Below are 22,475 nucleotides of genomic sequence, written 5' to 3' on the forward strand. Positions count from 1 at the left end.
TTGTCCCATACACCTTAAATATCTTCTCTATACTTTGAATATTGCAATTGAACACCCATTAGCACTGTCAAATTGGTTGTTTTTATGCCCAACTAAACTATAAATGCTCTGTATATGCCCTAGTTATCTAGGGCAAATTCAGCAACTAAAAGAGGATATATAGGTACCATGAAAAGAAAGAAGGAATTATCCTATATTTTCTGCTTCAACTGCATTGGATAATTAAGGTTTTTTTATTTTTAAAAGGTAATAATTGTTAAAATATTTTGTGTAGATTATTTACGTGAGAAGGGGTGTGAATTTGTGTTTTAAGACTGGTTTCATCTTGAAAGTTTATAAAGTCTTGAAAATATATTGTAATACAAACACGGACAAATAAAATAATTTTGAAAAATTATGGACATATGTTTTCTAGAACACTTTTTATCTTAGAAAATTTATGCACATTCTAGAACTTTTTAGCTTGTGTGGTGTACTTGACATGAGTGTGTGATTTTAAAAAAAAAAAAATATAATTATTTGGATACCAAAATCCTTTTACTAGCTATGACAATTATCAATTTAAAGAAATGGTTTTTAACATGCCTCAAAGTTACATTCTTTTTTAGATAATTATCATTTTATTTTTTTATTATTTTGCTGAAATAGATAATTATCAATTTCCTTAACAATACGTGGTACCTTAAAATCTCACTAAATCCCATGATGTGCATGGCATTGACTGGACTTTACAGAGTCCATGATAATTTAAGGTATGACGAAGGAGTGAAGAATATTTTGGCAACAGTCATGTTCAATACCAGCTCTCTTTCTTCTCTTCTTTTTTTCCTCCTAGTGGAATTTCATATATACTAACTCTTGGTTTCCCTTGAAACAGCGTTATCATAATTGAATAAATGAAACTTCCTTATCTTTTTTCGAGTCCCAAACTTGATAGGTTCATTAAAAAGACACCAATTTGATTTAGTGTAAGCAGGATTTGATTTAAGTCTCTTATTAAAAATACAATTTGTCCTCTTTACACGTTAAATTAAATAGCTTAGTGAAAAGTTCAACACAGTAAATTAAATTAAATATCTCACTAGGACATCAATGAAAACTACAATGGTCATACTGTGTAAGAAAAGTTCATCAATTCTTTGTTGCTCAATCACGGGAATATCGGGAAACTCGTAACTCAAATTAATGCATGGAGTAATTGCTTGGCACTTGAGAGATAGAGAGGAATTTTTCCCCTAGTACATAAAAATATATAATGAAAACTTCTTTATGTGGTATTGAAAATATCTTCAACAAGTAGGGACGAACCCAAGTGGGAGCCTAAGAGGGCCCGGGTCCCCCCTGGGTCCAAATTTTTTTTTAGTTAGGCTCCATTCCAAAACCTTAGGCCTCCTTTCTCCACAATAAGCCTAACTAGCCTCATCCAAATAGCAACTATTCAACCAAAAAATTTAACAAAAACAATAAAAATATTCACAATGGTGATTGTATTTTAGTATAAAAAAAAAAAAAAAAACTATTTTACCACCAAAGAACCAAAAAATCATGTGTTATTGGAGAAGCTAGAGCTAAATTTTTTGCAACTACAATAAACTGGTATAAATACCAGTTGACTGTAGTAAGTTGTTAAAAATAAAATACAATATTTTATTAAGATTATATCTCTTTATTTAATTAAAAAAACTCAAATTCTCTCACTTTCCTTATTATTTTAATGAATTGTTTTTATTATTTTAAATGGAGTTATAAAAAAAAATAGAACATTTGATATTTGGTGTATTGTAAAGTGAGGTAGTAAAATAGATAAAGTAACTTTTTGAGGTACTAAAAGCTAAAATTTTCAGCCTTACCAATGTGAATGCTCTAACTTCAACCAAAAAAGTAAAAATATCCTAACCAACCGAGTATTAAAAAAAGAAATTATTTTGTTTTTGTTTGTCTTTGTTGGTAATGATTGCATCTTAATGTATTTAGAAATAACAATTTTCAGTATTTATAATTTTTTATTACGATATGGATGCCTATTTGGAGTTTTTTATTTTTTTTAATACTCTAGCCCCCGCAAACTTAAAATTCTAGATCCATCCCTGTCAACAAGGATATAAAAATTAGTTTTTCCACCAAAAGAAGATGAAGCACAATTTCGTGGTAGTGGAACAATATCAGCATTAGTATCACAACAACAATATCTGGCGTTAGCACATAAGTTATCGTGATAATAATTTGACAGTTATTAAGGTGGGCTTTTTTTTATTTTTTTATTTTTTTTAAAGTTAAATTAATCACACACTAGTATTTCTCTATATATAAGAAAAAAAAAAATCACACACTAGCACACTTGTTGTTAATTACTCTAAATTTGATTGGTGATAAATTTTAGGTTGCGGGGGGTATTTATGTCATGTTCTAGGTTTAGGGGTATTTTGGTAAGTTTATAGGTTTAATGGGTATTTTGGTCTTTTTAGCGGTTTTTGGGTATTTTAGAGTTGGGTAATTTGTAGAAATGATACTTGGTCATAATTGGGTCTAATTAATTAACCAGTTAAAACCTTAAAAACATTAATGTTAATTGGGTTTAATTGTGTTAATACTCATTTAACCCAATTAATAATTGCGTGAGTTTGGGTCTTATTTAAGTGGGTGAGTTTGAGTTGATTTTGCCAACCCTAGTTTATATATATATACAAGTAGTAGGTAAGTGTCAAAATCTTCAATTTAATTTGGGTCTGGAACCGACAAGTTAAGCCTTGAAATTAGACCAGCAGACCATTGTCATAATGACGAACTTTTCTTCAACATCAGAGTGAACAATAAGTCTAAATTTACTTGGATTTTAACAATTGCAATTTAAGTGGTCAAGCTTTGAGATTCCATGTCTTCACCTCCCTGTAAGTCCACAATTACTTGGCCATTATTCATTGTAATAAACATAAACTGTAGAAGTCTCATGTGATAGCTCTCTGATACTCCAAACTCCAAAAGTCTTCTATGTCTCCCTTCACACTCATGATGCTAATTAAAAGGCGAGCCATTCTCCTGCTCTTGGCTTTTCTACTAGTGCAGCCATTCATACTTGTCCCACTCTTCCAACAACTTTACAGATCAATCAGCTCTCATTGCCTTCAAATCTGAAATCAGTTTTCATCCAAATGATACTATCTTCTCTGCTAGTAACTGGTCCACAACGACAAACTTTTGTGAGTGGTTTGGGGTCTCTTGCAGCCGACGCAGAGTCACAGCCTTGGACCTTTCCTATGTGGATCTACAAGGCACCATTTCCCCTCATATTGGCAACCTCTCCTTCCTAGTCTCACTTGATCTTCAAAGCAACAGCTTCTCTGGTTTTTTGCCACATGAGATTGGTAATCTACACCACTTGAGGGAACTTCGGTTGTCAAACAACCTATTGGAAGGTAGTATTCCTCCGACTCTACATAATTGCCAGAAGCTTGAAGTTTTAAGTCTTTATAGAAACAACTTAAATGGTAGCATACCTAAAGATTTAGGCATGTTACCAAGGGTTCGTGAAATAGACCTTAGTTCAAAGTTCAAACAAACTTATGGGTACAATTCCATTGTCCCTCGGCAATATGTCGTCATTAGAGTTCTTGTATTTGGATCACAATAGCCTCACCGGTGCATTTCCTCTTGTCATCTTTAACTTGTCTTCTCTAAAGAGTATTGATATTACAGGAAATTACCTCATAGCAGGAAATAACCTCTCAGGAACGCTCCCAGTGGATCTTTGTAGCCATTGTCCTAATCTTCAAAGATTGTATATTTCCCGCAACAAATTCAGCGGTAAGCTCCCCTCACAGTTTAATAACTGCAGAGAGCTTTCAGTATTATCTCTATCATACAATATGTTTGATGGAAGTATTCCAAAAGGTTTTGTTAGTCTAAAAAAGCTTGAAAGCCTCTATCTTGGAGGTAACAACTTAATTGGAAACATTCCTCCTATCGTAAGCAATTTATCAATGTTACAAGGGTTTTATGCTGAAAGAAACAACATTAAAGGAAGCATGCCAAGTGATTTATGGCGTCTCCAAAATCTGAAGGAATTGGATATTCATTATAATGATCTCACTGGGACAATACCCCCAAATATTTTCAACATTACCTCTCTACAATCACTCAACTTGTTGGGTAATTCCTTATCTGGAAATCTTTCATTAGATACTAGGATCCCTTGCCCTAATCTTGGAGGCTTAGTTCTTGGTGACAATAACATTAGCGGTCGTATCCCATCATATCTTTCAAATTGTTCCAACCTTGTCGCAGTAGATTTATCTAGAAATTTACTCTCTGGGCCTATACCTAGAAGTCTTGGAAACTTAAAATATCTCGAAATCATTGATCTAGGTGATAATCAACTAACAGAGGAGTCTGGGCATTAAGAACATAGTTTTCTTACATCTTTAACTAGTTGCACATATTTAGAGGCGCTATATATTTTCCTCAATCCCTTGAATATTACAATTCCGGAAACCATTGGAAATTTTTCGGCTTCACTTAAAATCATTGATGCAAGTCAAAGCCAAATAAAGGGTCAAATTCCAATGGAAATCGGTTCCTTGAAAAATTTGACTTGGCTTGATTTGAGCTATAACAATTTGTCAGGAAATTTACCATCAACATTAGGGGGATTAGAGGAATTGCAAAGATTGCATCTTAGAGGCAATAATATTGGAGGAAACATTCCAGAAGAGCTTTGTCAGCTAATCAAGCTGGGAGAACTATTTCTCTCAAATAACAAAATTTTTGGATCCATCCCGAATTGCATTGGAAACCTCAATCTTTTGCAGAGATTAAACTTGAGTTATAACAAACTGACATCATCAATCCCAATGAATGTGTGGAATCTTGAAAATCTGTTGTTCTTGGATTTATCATCAAATTCCCTCTATAGATCTTTGTCTCCAAACATGAAAAAACTCAAAGCTATTGAGTACTTAAATTTATCTCATAACCAAATTACTGGAAATGTTCCAAGTATCATTGGTGCTTTTGAAAGTCTAGGTAAACTTGATTTGTCAAAGAATTCATTTCAAGGAGACATTCCAGATTCTTTTGGGCAATTGAAAGGAATGGATCTGCTGGACATCTCTAACAATAATCTCTCAGGTGTAATTCCTAAGTCTTTTGAAGCACTTCGGTTTCTCAAGTATTTGAATTTGTCATTCAATAAGTTATCAGGAGAGATACTATCTGGTGGACCTTTTGCAAACTTCAAGGCAAAATCATTTTTAGGTAATGAAGCACTTTGTGGGAATTCAATTTTTGGAGTTCCACCTTGCACAAGTCCCAATTCTAAAGGAGCAAGGATGAAACAACTTTTGCTCAAATATATTATTCCCAACATTGCATCAATTATAATCTTTGCAATGCTGGTCATTATGCTAAGAAGACATCCACAATATCACATGCAAATTCCAAGTTCACTTTTCACATTACTTACAGTGGATTGGAGAACGATATCATATCAAGAACTTTGTCATGGCACAAACAACTTTTGTGAAAGCAACTTGCTTGGAATTGGAGGGTTTGGTACTGTGTACAAAGGGATATTGTCTAATGGGACTACTGTTGCTTTAAAAGTTCTAAACCTCCATTTGGAGGATGCTTTTAAAAGTTTTGATGCTGAATGCAAGGTGTTAAGGGCATTACGACATAGGAATCTGGTTAAAGTCATTAGTGTATGCTCTAGTCCCAAGTTTAAAGCTTTGGTGTTGCAGTATTTGTCAAATTATAGCCTTGAAAAGTGGTTATACTCTCACAACTACTGCTTAAATCTTGTTCAAAGAGTAGGCATTATCGTTGATGTTGCATCAGCATTAGATTATCTCCATAATGGTCAATTAGAATCTGTGGTGCATTGTGATTTGAAGCCTACCAATATTCTTTTGGATGAGGACATGGTTGCACATGTTGGAGACTTTGGCATTGCAAAGATTTTAGCTGAAAACAAGTATGCAACCCAAACCAGAACCATTGGTACAATTGGCTATATCGCACCAGGTATACATGAAATCACCTCAATTCATTTAATTTCTTGGCTAATTTCGTGAATAAAATTAGTAATGGCTAATTTTAGGAATAAGAATGTTGCATGATAGTTCAAACCAACTCGTAATCTAGTTGCATTAGATTAATAATTTGTTTTATATAGTCAAATACAATTTAATCCAATAGTACTTCAATACTAGTATCGTAAATGCATCCATTGTATTGATATGGCTTATTGCATTAGTCTATGTAAAATAGAAAAAAGCCTCACATTTTACCTAATAAACCTCAAAAACCTCCTACATCAGCCAATGTAAAATTGTGCAAAATTCTATTTTTGCTACAGTGTAAATATACACGGTTCTATAGCTTTGCAAATGTATATTTTAATAATTCTTTACTTCACCCCTTGAGAAAGAGAGAGATATGATTTAAACTAATAATAAAAAAATTAGTAAAGAAATAGTATTTTAATGAAAAGTAGTGAAAAATAGATAATTCGATGTTAGGTGTTTTGAAAAGTAATTATGTAATATAGAAAAAAAATAATAGGTTCATATGCTAAAATAGAAAACTTTTGAACAAGCTAATGCAAATGTTCTCCTAGTTTATAGCCATCAACAATATACAAAGGTAATGATCTCAGTAGATTAGTTTTCCTAAATTGACTATAAAAGTTTAGTTATGGTGATCAATCCCCAAGGCTCATTTTGAAGTCTAACTTAAATGAAGACACAAATGAATATGTAGATATGAAGAAGTGTTCATATTCGGCTCGGGAGCTAAACATAATTCCAAAAGTATATAACCAATATTAAGGACACAAATTTCTTCATAAATTGTTAATAAAAGTTTTACATAGACCTGCCACTAATACCACTTTTATTATTTACAAATCACAACCTACCACATTAATGATTGTGAAAAAAGTACACTACATTATGCGTTAAGCTAGACAATCATTCCTAATAACAAAGTTAAACCATAAGGACATAATAGCAAATGGACACATAAAGAATTGGTTAAGGCACAATTGAACCAAAAATAAATAAACAGAAAAATCTAGCATACACATATATATCAATTGATGGATTATGAATGGAAACAGTTAAAATCTTTTTTTTTATTTTTTTAAAATCCTTGTATGAATGGGGTGTGGGTGTGTGTACCCACTAAAAGTTTTCATTTGTAGAGTTTTTACTTTGTTTGGACAAACATGTGGATCATTAACTTAAAATTTTGTTGACATATATGAGTATTGTTGGAGAGTATCCACCAAATGTGACATTTATAGCTATGGGATAATATTGTTGGAGATGATCACAAGAAAGAAACCTACCGATGAAATGTTTGTTGGAGAACTAGGTATAAGGCAATGGATTGCTTCACTTCTTGACACAATGGAAGTTGTGGACAATGGTTTGCTTAGTATAGAAGATGGAAGAGATGTAACTGTCATGCAAACTATCCTTTCATCTATCCTGGAATTAGGCTTGAGGTGTTTTGAAGAATTACCAGATGAAAGACTTGAAATCAAGGATGTGGTGGCCAAGGTTAACAAAATCAAATTGGCACTACTTGGAAACAGAAATAGGGGTGTTTGATATTTACGCTATTGCTCAAGTTTTTTTTCAAGGTGTAATTTTGTTACCCTAGTTTGGTATGTCATCTAATTTTATAAGCTTTACAAGTAGTATGTTACTTGGGACCAAAATCAGTCAAAATTATCTCAAGTTATTAGTATTGATAGTTAATATGCCAAGCTTTTAAATTATTGAATAAAGATATTCGGTTTGACATTCTAAAATCTTTTTGAATAAGAAAATCTATACTCCTAGTTTCAATAGGAAAAGAATGACAAATGAAAAATTTCATACTCCACGCCCACAATGCGTGTGGTTGTATGTGCTTGTAGCAGCTATATGAAGGGCATTAGTACCAACTATATGAAGGACCGACAAATACAATTACACAAATGTTTGCTAGCAATAAGTCGAGCATGGTTTTTTTTTTTTTGCTTAATAACCTAAGCACGATTTGAAAGATGGTTTTGCTTGAACTTGATCTTCTAGAATTTAGCAAAAAGAAGCCCTTTAGTGAAAATATGGGCTAACTCGTGGGGTACATAGCATCATAATGCCACCATAAAAATACCCTTTCCTTAACAAAATAAAAATCAATCTTAACGTGCTTCATCCTAGCTCAAAACACAAAATTTTATAGACAAATATATGTCATACCGATATTATCACAATAAAAATGATTAGACTTGGAAAGAAACATGTACAACATGTAATATTAGAGGCGAAACTAAATTGTATCTCAGATATCAAACTAAATGCTAAAGAATAATATTCTCTGCTTTCATGTTGGATTTCTCATGTGTTTGTTTTGTTGTTTGTTAGTATTCATCTTATATGACTTATTCTCATCGATATATTTTTCTCTGAAAATAAGTTTTGGAAAAAATAATAATATGTAGAAAAAAAATTGAGCCTTTAAAAAATTATACATTTTTTGTTTCTTTTTTCTTCTTTTAAAAAAGATTAAACCAATCTTTTATTTATTTATTTATTTTTTGAGATGGATTAAACCAATCATTAACATAGCAAACCATGACAAAAGATTTTTCCACCTAGAAAGGTGCAATATACCAATACAGAGCATTTATATAACATAAACAACCATTCCTATTAGCATTTGAATAAACTTTGCATTGGGGCTTTGTAAAATTGTGAAACTTGGTCAATAGTATCCTTTTCCAAGGACCAAAGCAGAATTTTAGCTTAGGGGTTCAAAGTGTGAATCGGAATTGTTTACCAGTATTAAATTCAAAATTAAATTACAATATGAAAAATAAATGTAATATCCATTCAATATAAATAAAAGAAAATACACAAAATAATCGTTTACCAATACATTTCATATCATTTATCAACAACGCTCATTTTTCATCTTTATATATTAAGAGGATTTAGAAAGTTAGTTATTGTTTTTTTAATTGTAAAAAATACCCCTAAATTAATTAACCAACAACTTTAAAATGGGGTTAAATTAGTAAATTGACAAAAGAAAGTTAGTTATTACTTTTTTTACTATAAAAAATACCCCTACCTAAAACTTAAAAATGGGGTTGAAATAGTAAATTGACAAAAATAATAAATTTTTACTTCTATGTTGAAATGTCTTTCTACTTTTGATAAACTCCTCCTTTTATGTTGATTTAAATTCCTATTTCTACTCATTAACTCCCTCTAAAATAGGATCACTCTTTTGTTAGTTTTAAAACTCCTCTAATCTACAAAACTCACCACATGTTGTTGTTGTTGTTTTTTTTTTTTTTTTTTATGGTGATTGAAAATAGTAGAAATCCCAAATTATAATAAATACAAATCATTAATTTTTACCTAAAAAATAGAAGAGCCTCTGAGTACGTGCGTGAGCGTGTGCTCAGAAGCTTGTTCAAGTTTAAAATCTTCTACAGTTGTTTTTTCTTAAAAAAGAAAATTGCAGCGTAATTTACTATAATGCCCAAGCAAATATTTTTTATTACATTGGGTTAGGAGTTGAATTAGCGGTTAATTGGTGTCAATGAGTAAATTTTAAACTTGTAGACTCCACTAAAATGAAGTTTCTGAATGAAATTTTAGAGAAAAGCCATGTCAGTAGCAACAAGCTAACTGAAATGAAGTTTTTGTTTCTTAGGCTTTGCAATCATGAAAAGTCTGAAATTAAAGCATTGATTCATCTTTTCTTTTCTTTTTTTAAAATTCTTTTTTCCCTCATACAATATAAAAATATATAAAAATAAATAAATCACCAATAACCCAAAAAATTATTAAGAAAACAGAGGAAACAGGAACAAGACAGGTATTAATCAAATCTATCTAATTTTAGCACCAAGAAATCATGTCAAGATGAAACTAGTTAGATAACTCTTGTAAGGTTCTAGTACTGTGGATCTGAAAATTTTGAATTAAGGATTCTAAACTATAAACTTAATCCCAACAAACTCAAGCACATAAGCATATATGATTTATGTTTGACTGCAATCCTATACTTAAGCCATGCTAATAAATAGTTTAATAGCAGGTGTGGAGGCTATATTGGGACATTCTACAATGAAAGCACATCAAGACTTTATTGTACATTGATTTTCCATTATAACGCATACCATTTAGATCTATTGGGATAATGGGATGTTTTTCTTACAATAGTGAAGCTGTTTCTGCATAATACCAACTACCTCAAGTAAAACAAGCTATAATGAAACCCACCTTTACAAAACCAAATAAACGGTGCCTAAAAATATGTAGTAATTAAATACCACCCTAAAATAAACTGGCAAAGCCGCAAAGAAGCCAGTTTGGCAGAACCTTTGGAGCACCACACTAACATGAACTCACAGCCCCTAATCATTAGAACGCAAATTCACGACAAGTTTGGAAAAACTGAATCTCTACGAAGCATTTCAACAAGCACTTTTTGTGCCGTTAAAAAAAATTTAATAATAAAAGAACAAAATTGGTACCGACATTATTCCTACATTCGAAGTCCTATCCTTAAATAATTAAACCAAAAGCCTAATTTGTGACCAAGTGATAACTCTCCTTAACGTCTGTTTAGAATCTACTTATTTTACTATAAATATTGTAAATAAAGATAAAAGTAAATTGAAATAGTACAATGAGACCTATAAATAGTACCAAGAATACAGTGAGACACATGAATAGTAATAAAAATAAGCTAAATTGTAAAAAAAAGTTGGCAAAAAAAAATTTTGCCAAACAAAAACTTAATATATATATTTTTTAATCTGAATTTAATCCAAGGTGGATAGAGATTTTGTAAGGTGTGGATATGCCTTACTAAATCGATCCAACTGAACAAACCGGACACTGATAAAAATAAAATAAAATAAATCAACCCAACCAAACAATCCGGATCCTAATCAAACTATACACGTGATATGGCTCTACATTAATTAATGATTGCTGAGAATTTTTGATCTCCTTATCACCCTCTTTTATACATCTTCTCTCGTAGGTCAAGAGATAACACTAATCTTTTTAAAACGGCCTCAACTCGGCTCAATTTGTTTAGAAAGCCACCTAGCCCGGTTTATTTCTCTAACAAGTAACAAACCCAAGGCCAGCCTCACTACTAATCTGAGTCCAATCATCACAGCTAAACCAACCCAATTACAATAACCTAAACCCAAGCCCAAATCCCAACTCCCAACTTTACATATTTACACTGACAACCCCCAAATCCCAACAACTACACGAACACACCCTTCTCACCCAGGAAGTTTACCTGATGACATTGAAGTTTGCATTGGGGGTATTGATTCCATTGCATCAGAAAATGTGTCAGCAGTAGAGATTAGCTTGTCAAGGGAAATGATAATTACAATTGGATACTGGCTTGGTAACGAAGAACAAACAAAGACACTTCTATCTTCAACAAGATTTTCCGATGGGACTTTTGGTGATCAGTTATTTGAGCAATTGGTTTGACATGGTATGTATATGTTGATTTATATTCTTTATTTTACTGTTGATAATTTTTTTCTATCAATATATATTTTTTCCTTGGGAGTTTGAATGGGAAGCCTTTAAAAGCTTCTGGCTTGTCATTTAAGCTAATGATACTGCATTACTTTTAATTATCAGTATCATCTCCACCACTACTACTACTTCCAGATTTCATATATTTTTCTTTCCAAACCTTTGATTCTTTTGTTTCAATGCAAACTATGCTTTGATCCTTTTAGTTCTGTTTTTGAATCTTTTCCTGATATGTTAAACTCTTGACGTTTGCATTTTGCATGTGTTTTGATTTTCAAAAGATTATTTGTTGTTGGTAGTCGATACTTGTTTAGCACACCACAATTTAACTTGATCCACTTTCACACTGTATCTGTATGGTTCTTCTATCTTTAAGCTTAATTCCTCTCCCCTTCCAACCCCTCTCCCCTTTTCGTCCCCTGGCATAGGGTATCTCCGGGTGAAATGCTAAAAACTAGACATGGAAAAATGGGTCCAAATTTTTTGACCCGACCTGAATTGAACTCGATTTTTGACTCAAAGCAAAAACGGGTTGACCCGTGACCCAACCAATGTTTTTTTGCGGGTCAACTCGGCCTGACCCGAACTCAATTTTTTTGACTTGAAGCAAAAATGGGTTGACCTGTGACCTAACTAGTGTTTTTTGCGGGTCAACCCGACCCAAACTGAACCAGAACCATTTTTTTAAAACTTTTTTTTTTTTTGGGTAAAAAAAAGAGTAAAATTAAGACAATATTAGTTTAATTGTTTGTTGTAAGTTTTAAGGAAACAATTTATACATTTACATAATTGCATGTAAATTAATTGAAAGATGAATGGTTGAGTATTCTGTAATAAGTAAAGATTTTTAGATATCAAATAGCAAAATAGATGCTAAGATAATCTGGTTATAGTAGAGTTAAAAACATAAATTTAAAATTGTATACATATGTGAGAAACATTTACTAGTGTAGAAATAGAAAAAAGGAGTCTGAAAATGATTACATTGACCATTAACTTAGAGAACCTAACAAACATGAAATTTAAAATTGTATACATATGTGAGGATCATCTACAAGTGTGAAAATAGGAAAAATGAGTTAGAAAATGATTACATTGACCATCAACTTAGAGAACCTAACATATATGAAATTATATTCCTAACATAATTTATTCCTTTTATCTTCTTCTTCTTCTTTTACCTCTTTATTTTAACTTAAGAAAAGAGAGGGTTGCACTCACTATCCTCCAAAGTAATATTGTACAGAGATCATTGTCTGTCTTGCTATTTTCTACTTACTATTTGAGTTTGTGTAGGTGGCATACCCTTGCGAATATTTTCTGAGTGATGGCTAGCCAAAGAAAAGTTCTCTTTGGTTGATTTATTTATTCTCTCTTCATTTCCTGGTGCAACATTCCAAGGATGCAATGGATTGAGTGTCAAGTATCAGGTAAAATTAATAATGGCTTTGGGACACTAGCTGCCATTCAAATATGTCTTATGTTTCTTGGTAGAAATGATAAGCATACTTGGTCACTTATCCATATAGACGATCTTTTCCACGTTCACTGCTTGCTCATCAAGCTGACCAGTGTTTTTTGTAATCTCTTCATGAGGTATAGTCATCTTCTTGAACCGTTTCACAAACAATTCGTGAGGAAAATTCAACTGATGCATGCATCTCGTGTTCTTGTTCGAGTTCGGCTGACAAGGTTTTTAGGCCCGTTGTAATTATCAAAGAAGTGGTACATTGTATATAAGTCAAACCTTTGGCAGTTGTAATTTGCAAATATAAGCTTTTACCTTGATCAAAAGATTGCGGCCCATAATCATATAGGTATAAACCCTCCAAAAACTCTTTCACCAGAAACATGGGATGGTTGCTCGCTCTTGACCTGTGGGCCTTCTCCCAAAATTTTAAAAGAAAAAGTAAATAAATAAATAAAAAGGTCTTCTTAACATGAAACATTTATAACATCATCTGGAAATCTGTTAGGGGAATACTTGCCTACTAAAAAATTAAAAAAAGAAAAGAAAAAAAGATCAGAAGCATATGAAAAAACATGGGCCCAATAAAATCACCTTACACTATAGGGTTGGGCTTTGATTCTCTCTAAAAATCATGTAGTCTTTTCTTCCCCCTGCTAAAAATCATGTTGTTAAAAATCCATCATAACATACTTAGCCCAAAATCCCATTGATTCAATTCCCTTACTAGAATACATGATGTGGGCCAAAAAAGTGCAATAAATATCCTCACCAACCGGGCACAAAAAGTCCAAGGAACCGGCTTCACGCAAATCCAAATAAAAGGCTACCTAAGCCACCCATCAATTAATCAAGATTCAGTTTATACTGAATGATAGGCCATGAAAAAGAATGGCATAGCCTAGTCGAAGATGGGAAAATTATATAGCAAATAGACAAACCGAACGGTAGTTATACTGTTTAACTCCTTGTTTAGATAGAACCAAGTGCGCAGCAAGACAATCTACAATAAAGAACAATATATTAGGCTAAAGTATAAGAAGATGGACACAAGGCGAACATGATTGTCTTCTTAATTTATAGGGAAAGGGATGGCTTAGCTTTAAAGCTAAGTTTTTAACTTTCTTTTGAAGCTAAGGGTAGAGATAAGCCTATTAGATAAGCTGAAACGGATTTGGTATTGATTTCCATTTGAAATTTGAAAGGAAGTTGAAGACGTTGAACTTATGTTACCTTTTGCACCTGTTTGGTATTTTGGCTACAACTTTCTACTCAAAATTCCAATTGATTCGGAATTGGTGTTGTTTGAAAGGAAATTTAATTCTCTACAACTTTTACGGAAATAAAGAAAACCAAATTTCAATTTTATTCAGGCCAAAAATGCGATTTAAGTTGCTACTGAAAATAGTAAAATTTTTTAGCTTTTTCGTTATGTTTGAATTTTTACATGGATTGTATCTTTTTTTCTATCCAACTTGTTTTTCAAAAGAGCAAATAAGATGCCATAAAGGAAAACCCCTTTTATTATTTCTTAAAAAATAATAAAATAAAATGAAATCCAATCAAAATTCACACTTAATTAATTTTAAATTAATTCTTGTTGGAAGCAATCAAAATTAAGTATTTAAAATAAGATGTGATCGGGGCCCATTGTGTAGGTGAGCTATGATAATTAAAAACTGTTTGTGTGATAACTTTTGATCAGGTGGTCTGATTAAGGCCTATGACATACCATTGTGATCGTTAGAGCATCAATTTTTGTTTTGTATCACAAAGATCTAACTGTTGAAATTATGATCATGCCCTTGGTGCAAAATTACTATTTTGCCCTGATATCGGTTAAATGTAAGTTGTAAAATGGGTTGTCTACAGAATGCCTCTCATTGACAGAACTTGAAAAGCGAATTTCAATATAAAAGAAAGACACCAATATCCAATGTTTGATGAAAATTTGTGAAAGTATGGGATTTTCATTGCAATTTGTGGATTTCAGAAAAATTTTGAATCTAAAAAATTGCTTGAAAACACTTTTGTGAAAGACTTGGTAAATTTCTAAGAACTTGTTAGTTTATCAAATTTGTGAACCAGAATGTGTTGGCAATTTTTTTTTTTTTTTAAAACTTGTTATGTTTTTTTTTGAACTTGAAAATTATTAAAAACCTTGTTGGGTTTTTTGAGGAAAACTTTTTTATTTATTTTTAGATATTTGAAAACTTTGCCGGGTTTTCTTGTGAAGATCTTGGCAAATTTTCTAGAAACTTGTATATTTATTTATTTTGAAAATTTTGAACTTGAAATTTGTTGAAAATCTTGTTGTATTTTCTTAAAAAAAACCTTGTGGTATTTTATGAAAGTTTTGATAACCTTGTAAAAATCTAGAATTTGTGAAAACATGTTGGGAATTCTTGGAATGACCTTGTCGTGTGTTTTGGAAAATGGATGAAAACCTTGTTGGGTTTTTGTGAAAGCTATAAAAACCTTGTGATTGTTTTGAAAACATTGTGGACAATAATTTGTTTGAGAGATGTTTATAAATCTCGTAGGATTTTCCTTGACTTCTGAAAAAGATGTCGAAATTTTTCTGAAAATCTTATTTGATTTTTCTAGAAAGTCATGAAACCTATTTTGCAAAATTATTGAAAAACCTTGTTTTTTTTTGGTTGAAAATCTTGTTTAAAAACCTTGTCGGGTTTTGAAAATTTTATTAGGAAACCTTGCCTGGCTTTTTGATAATTTTTTGAAAAACCTTGTCAATTTATTAAAAACCTTGTTGGGTTTTTTGAGGAAAACATTTTTATTAATTTTTAGATATTTGAAAACTTCGCCGGGTTTTCTTGTGAAGATCTTGGCAAATTTTCTAGAAACTTGTATATTTATTTATTTTGAAAATTTTGAACTTGAAATTTGTTGAAAATCTTGTTGTATTTTCTTAAAAAAAACCTTGTGGTATTTTATGAAAGTTTTGATAACCTTGTAAAAATCTAGAATTTGTGAAAACATGTTGGGAATTCTTGGAATGACCTTGTCGTGTGTTTTGGAAAATGGATGAAAACCTTGTTGGGTTTTTGTGAAAGCTATAAAAACCTTGTGATTGTTTTGAAAACATTGTGGAACATAATTTGATTGAGAGATGTTTATAAATCTCGTAGGCTTTTCCTTGACTTCTGAAAAAGATGTCGAAATTTTTTCTGAAAATCTTATTTGATTTTTCTAGAAAGTCATGAAACCTATTTTGCAAAATTATTGAAAAACCTTGTTTTTTTTTGGTTGAAAATCTTGTTTAAAAACCTTGTCGGGTTTTGAAAATTTTATTAGGAAACCTTGCCTGGCTTTTTGATAATTTTTTGAAAAACCTTGTCAATTTATTAAAAACCTTGTTGGGTTTTTTGAGGAAAACATTTTTATTTATTTTCAGATATTTGAAAACTTTGCCAGGTTTTCTTGTGAAGATCTTGGCAAATTTTCTAGAAACTTGTTTATTTATTTATTTTGAAAATTTTGAACTTGAAATTTGTTGAAAATCTTGTTGTATTTTCTTAAAAAAAAAACCTTGTGGTATTTTATGAAAGTTTTGATGACCTTGTCAAAATCTAGAATTTGTGAAAACACGTTGGGAATTCTTGGAATGACCTTGTCGTGTGTTTTGGAAAATGGATGAAAACCTTGTAGGGTTTTTGTGAAAGCTATAAAAACCTTGTGATTTTTTTGAAAACATTGTGGAACATAATTTGTTTGAGAGATGTTTATAAATCTCGTAGGATTTTCCTTGACTTCTGAAAATGATGTCGAAATTTTTCTGAAAATCTTATTTGATTTTTCTAGAAAGTCATGAAACCTATTTTGCAAAATTATTGAAAAACCTTGTTTTTTTTTTTTTTTTTTTGGTTGAAAATCTTGTTTAAAAACCTTGTCGGGTTTTGAGAATTTTATTAGGAAACCTTGCCTGGCTTTTTGATAATTTTTTGAAAAACCTTGTCAATTTATTAAAAACCTTGTTGGGTTTTTTGAGGAAAACATTTTTATTTATTTTTAGATATTTGAAAACTTTGCCGGGTTTTCTTGTGAAGATCTTGGCAAATTTTCTAGAAACTTGTCTATTTATTTATTTATTTATTTTGAAAATTTTGAACTTGAAACTTGTTGAAAATCTTGTTGTATTTTCTTAAAAAAAACCTTGTGGTATTTTATGAAACTTTTGATAACCTTGTCAAAATCTAGAATTTGTGAAAACATGTTGGGAGTTCTTGGAATGACCTTGTCATGTGTTTTGGAAAATGGATGAAAACCTTGTTGGGTTTTTGTGAAAGCTATAAAAACCTTGTGATTGTTTTGAAAACATTGTGGAACATAATTTGTTTGAGAGATGTTTATAAATCTCGTAGGATTTTCCTTGACTTCTGAAAAAGATGTTGAAATTTTTCTGAAAATCTTATTTGATTTTTCTAGAAAGTCATGAAACCTATTTTGCAAAATTGTTGAAAAACCTTGTTTTTTTTTTTTTTTGGTTTAAAATCTTGTTTAAAAACCTTGTCGGGTTTTGAGAATTTTATTAGGAAACCTTGCCTGGCTTTTTGATAATTTTTTGAAAAACCTTGTCAATTTATTAAAAACCTTGTTGGGTTATTTGAGGAAAACATTTTTATTTATTTTTAGATATTTGAAAACTTTGCCGGGTTTTCTTGTGAAGATCTTGGCAAATTTTCTAGAAACTTGTCTATTTATTTATTTATTTATTTATTTTGAAAATTTTGAACTTGAAATTTGTTGAAAATCTTGTTGTATTTTCTTAAAAAAAACCTTGTGGTATTTTATGAACGTTTTGATAACCTTGTCAAAATCTAGAATTTGTGAAAACATGTTGGGAGTTCTTGGAATGACCTTGTCGTGTGTTTTGGAAAATGGATGAAAACCTTGTTGGGTTTTTGTGAAAGCTATAAAAACCTTGTGATTGTTTTGAAAATATTGTGGAACATAATTTGTTTGAGAGATGTTTATAAATCTTGTAGGATTTTCCTTGATTTCTGAAAAAGATGTCGAAATTTTTCTGAAAATCTTATTTGATTTTTCTAGAAAGTCATGAAACCTATTTTGCAAAATTATTGAAAAACCTTGTTTTTTTTTTGGTTGAAAATCTTGTTTAAAAACCTTGTCGGGTTTTGAGAATTTTATTAGGAACCTTGCTTGGCTTTTTGATAATTTTTTGAAAAACCTTGTCAATTTATTAAAAACCTTGTTGGGTTTTTTGAGGAAAACATTTTTATTTATTTTTAGATATTTGAAAACTTTGCCGGGTTTTCTTGTGAAGATCTTGGCAAATTTTCTAGAAACTTGTCTATTTATTTATTTATTTATTTTGAAAATTTTGAACTTGAAATTTGTTGAAAATCTTGTTGTATTTTCTTAAAAAAAACGTTGTGGTATTTTATGAAAGTTTTGATAACCTTGTCAAAATCTAGAATTTGTGAAAACATGTTGGGAGTTCTTGGAATGACCTTGTCGTGTGTTTTGGAAAATGGATGAAAACCTTGTAGGGTTTTTGTGAAAGCTATAAAAACCTTGTGATTGTTTTGAAAACATTGTGGAACATAATTTGTTTGAGAGATGTTTATAAATCTCGTAGGATTTTCCTTGACTTCTGAAAAAGATGTTGAAATTTTTCTGAAAATCTTATTTGATTTTTCTAGAAAGTCATGAAACCTATTTTGCAAAATTGTTGAAAAACCTTGTTTTTTTTTTTTTGGTTTAAAATCTTGTTTAAAAACCTTGTCGGGTTTTGAGAATTTTATTAGGAAACCTTGCCTGGCTTTTTGATAATTTTTTGAAAAACCTGGTCAATTTATTAAAAACCTTGTTGGGTTATTTGAGGAAAACATTTTTATTTATTTTTAGATATTTGAAAACTTTGCCGGGTTTTCTTGTGAAGATCTTGGCTAATTTTCTAGAAACTTGTCTATTTATTTATTTATTTATTTATTTTGAAAATTTTGAACTTGAAATTTGTTGAAAATCTTGTTGTATTTTCTTAAAAAAAACCTTGTGGTATTTTATGAACGTTTTGATAACCTTGTCAAAATCTAGAATTTGTGAAAACATGTTGGGAGTTCTTGGAATGACCTTGTCGTGTGTTTTGGAAAATGGATGAAAACCTTGTTGGGTTTTTGTGAAAGCTATAAAAACCTTGTGATTGTTTTGAAAATATTGTGGAACATAATTTGTTTGAGAGATGTTTATAAATCTTGTAGGATTTTCCTTGATTTCTGAAAAAGATGTCGAAATTTTTCTGAAAATCTTATTTGATTTTTCTAGAAAGTCATGAAACCTATTTTGCAAAATTGTTGAAAAACCTTGTTTTTTTTTTGGTTGAAAATCTTGTTTAAAAACCTTGTCGGGTTTTGAGAATTTTATTAGGAACCTTGCTTGGCTTTTTGATAATTTTTTGAAAAACCTTGTCAATTTATTAAAAACCTTGTTGGGTTTTTTGAGGAAAACATTTTTATTTATTTTTAGATATTTGAAAACTTTGCCGGGTTTTCTTGTGAAGATCTTGGCAAATTTTCTAGAAACTTGTCTATTTATTTATTTATTTATTTTGAAAATTTTGAACTTGAAATTTGTTGAAAATCTTGTTGTATTTTCTTAAAAAAAACGTTGTGGTATTTTATGAAAGTTTTGATAACCTTGTCAAAATCTAGAATTTGTGAAAACATGTTGGGAGTTCTTGGAATGACCTTGTCGTGTGTTTTGGAAAATGGATGAAAACCTTGTAGGGTTTTTGTGAAAGCTATAAAAACCTTGTGATTGTTTTGAAAACATTGTGGAACATAATTTGTTTGAGAGATGTTTATAAATCTCGTAGGATTTTCCTTGACTTCTGAAAAAGATGTTGAAATTTTTCTGAAAATCTTATTTGATTTTTCTATAAAGTCATGAAACCTATTTTGCAAAATTGTTGAAAAACCTTGTTTTTTTTTTTTTTTGGTTTAAAATCTTGTTTAAAAACCTTGTCGGGTTTTGAGAATTTTATTAGGAAACCTTGCCTGGCTTTTTGATAATTTTTTGAAAAACCTTGTCAATTTATTAAAAACCTTGTTGGGTTATTTGAGGAAAACATTTTTATTTATTTTTAGATATTTGAAAACTTTGCCGGGTTTTCTTGTGAAGATCTTGGCAAATATTCTAGAAACTTGTCTATTTATTTATTTATTTATTTATTTTGAAAATTTTGAACTTGAAATTTGTTGAAAATCTTGTTGTATTTTCTTAAAAAAAACCTTGTGGTATTTTATGAACGTTTTGATAACCTTGTCAAAATCTAGAATTTGTGAAAACATGTTGGGAGTTCTTGGAATGACCTTGTCGTGTGTTTTGGAAAATGGATGAAAACCTTGTTGGGTTTTTGTGAAAGCTATAAAAACCTTGTGATTGTTTTGAAAATATTGTGGAACATAATTTGTTTGAGAGATGTTTATAAATCTTGTAGGATTTTCCTTGATTTCTGAAAAAGATGTCGAAATTTTTCTGAAAATCTTATTTGATTTTTCTAGAAAGTCATGAAACCTATTTTGCAAAATTATTGAAAAACCTTGTTTTTTTTTTGGTTGAAAATCTTGTTTAAAAACCTTGTCGGGTTTTGAGAATTTTATTAGGAACCTTGCTTGGCTTTTTGATAATTTTTTGAAAAACCTTGTCAATTTATTAAAAACCTTGTTGGGTTTTTTGAGGAAAACATTTTTATTTATTTTTAGATATTTGAAAACTTTGCCGGGTTTTCTTGTGAAGATCTTGGCAAATTTTCTAGAAACTTGTCTATTTATTTATTTATTTATTTTGAAAATTTTGAACTTGAAATTTGTTGAAAATCTTGTTGTATTTTCTTAAAAAAAACGTTGTGGTATTTTATGAAAGTTTTGATAACCTTGTCAAAATCTAGAATTTGTGAAAACATGTTGGGAGTTCTTGGAATGACCTTGTCGTGTGTTTTGGAAAATGGATGAAAACCTTGTAGGGTTTTTGTGAAAGCTATAAAAACCTTGTGATTGTTTTGAAAACATTGTGGAACATAATTTGTTTGAGAGATGTTTATAAATCTCGTAGGATTTTCCTTGACTTCTGAAAAAGATGTTGAAATTTTTCTGAAAATCTTATTTGATTTTTCTAGAAAGTCATGAAACCTATTTTGCAAAATTGTTGAAAAACCTTGTTTTTTTTTTTTGGTTTAAAATCTTGTTTAAAAACCTTGTCGGGTTTTGAGAATTTTATTAGGAAACCTTGCCTGGCTTTTTGATAATTTTTTGAAAAACCTGGTCAATTTATTAAAAACCTTGTTGGGTTATTTGAGGAAAACATTTTTATTTATTTTTAGATATTTGAAAACTTTGCCGGGTTTTCTTGTGAAGATCTTGGCAAATTTTCTAGAAACTTGTCTATTTATTTATTTATTTATTTTGAAAATTTTGAACTTGAAATTTGTTGAAAATCTTGTTGTATTTTCTTAAAAAAAACCTTGTGGTATTTTATGAAAGTTTTGATAACCTTGTCAAAATCTAGAATTTGTGAAAACATGTTGGGAGTTCTTGGAATGACCTTGTCGTGTGTTTTGGAAAATGGATGAAAACCTTGTTGGGTTTTTGTGAAAGCTATAAAAACCTTGTGATTGTTTTGAAAATATTGTGGAACATAATTTGTTTGAGAGATGTTTATAAATCTTGTAGGATTTTCCTTGATTTCTGAAAAAGATGTCGAAGTTTTTCTGAAAATCTTATTTGATTTTTCTAGAAAGTCATGAAACCTATTTTGCAAAATTATTGAAAAACCTTGTTTTTTTTTTTGTTTGAAAATCTTGTTTAAAAACCTTGTCGGGTTTTGAGAATTTTATTAGGAAACCTTGCTTGGCTTTTTGATAATTTTTTGAAAAACCTTGTCAATTTATTAAAAACCTTGTTGGGTTTTTTGAGGAAAACATTTTTATTTTTTTTTAGATATTTGAAAACTTTGCCGGGTTTTCTTGTGAAGATCTTGGCAAATTTTCTAGAAACTTGTCTATTTATTTATTTATTTATTTTGAAAATTTTGAACTTGAAATTTGTTGAAAATCTTGTTGTATTTTCTTAAAAAAAACCTTGTGGTATTTTATGAAAGTTTTGATAACCTTGTCAAAATCTAGAATTTGTGAAAACATGTTGGGAGTTCTTGGAATGACCTTGTCGTGTGTTTTGGAAAATGGATGAAAACCTTGTAGGGTTTTTGTGAAAGCTATAAAAACCTTGTGATTGTTTTGAAAACATTGTGGAACATAATTTGTTTGAGAGATGTTTATAAATCTCGTAGGATTTTCCTTGACTTCTGAAAAAGATGTCGAAATTTTTCTGAAAATCTTATTTGATTTTTCTAGAAAGTCATGAAACCTATTTTGCAAAATTATTGAAAAACCT

At 30.4% G+C, this 22,475-nt stretch overlaps 2 protein-coding genes across 2 annotated transcripts; both read left to right on the forward strand.

Annotated features, from left to right (window-relative positions):
• The first annotated feature begins 3,590 nt into the window (after positions 1-3,590).
• Positions 3,591-4,397, forward strand: LOC126728523 (LRR receptor-like serine/threonine-protein kinase RGI5). Its single transcript, XM_050434332.1, has one exon. The coding sequence runs from the start codon at positions 3,591-3,593 to the stop codon at positions 4,395-4,397; it is 807 nt and encodes a 268-aa protein (XP_050290289.1).
• Positions 4,398-4,559: 162 nt separating this feature from the next.
• Positions 4,560-6,129, forward strand: LOC126728524 (receptor kinase-like protein Xa21). The gene has a single exon (XM_050434333.1). It carries the CDS (start codon positions 4,560-4,562, stop codon positions 6,066-6,068), a length of 1,509 nt encoding a protein of 502 aa, XP_050290290.1. The 3' UTR covers positions 6,069-6,129.
• Positions 6,130-22,475: the final 16,346 nt, after the last annotated feature.

The sequence above is a fragment of the Quercus robur genome, chromosome 5 (assembly GCF_932294415.1).
Source record: "Quercus robur chromosome 5, dhQueRobu3.1, whole genome shotgun sequence".
Taxonomy (NCBI): Eukaryota; Viridiplantae; Streptophyta; class Magnoliopsida; order Fagales; family Fagaceae; genus Quercus; species Quercus robur.

Excerpts from the sequence above, each read along its gene's own strand:
- LOC126728524 (XM_050434333.1), top strand. The coding sequence starts at position 4,560 with ATGGAAATCGGTTCCTTGAAAAATTTGACTTGGCTTGATTTGAGCTAT.
- LOC126728523 (XM_050434332.1), top strand. The coding sequence starts at position 3,591 with ATGTCGTCATTAGAGTTCTTGTATTTGGATCACAATAGCCTCACCGGT.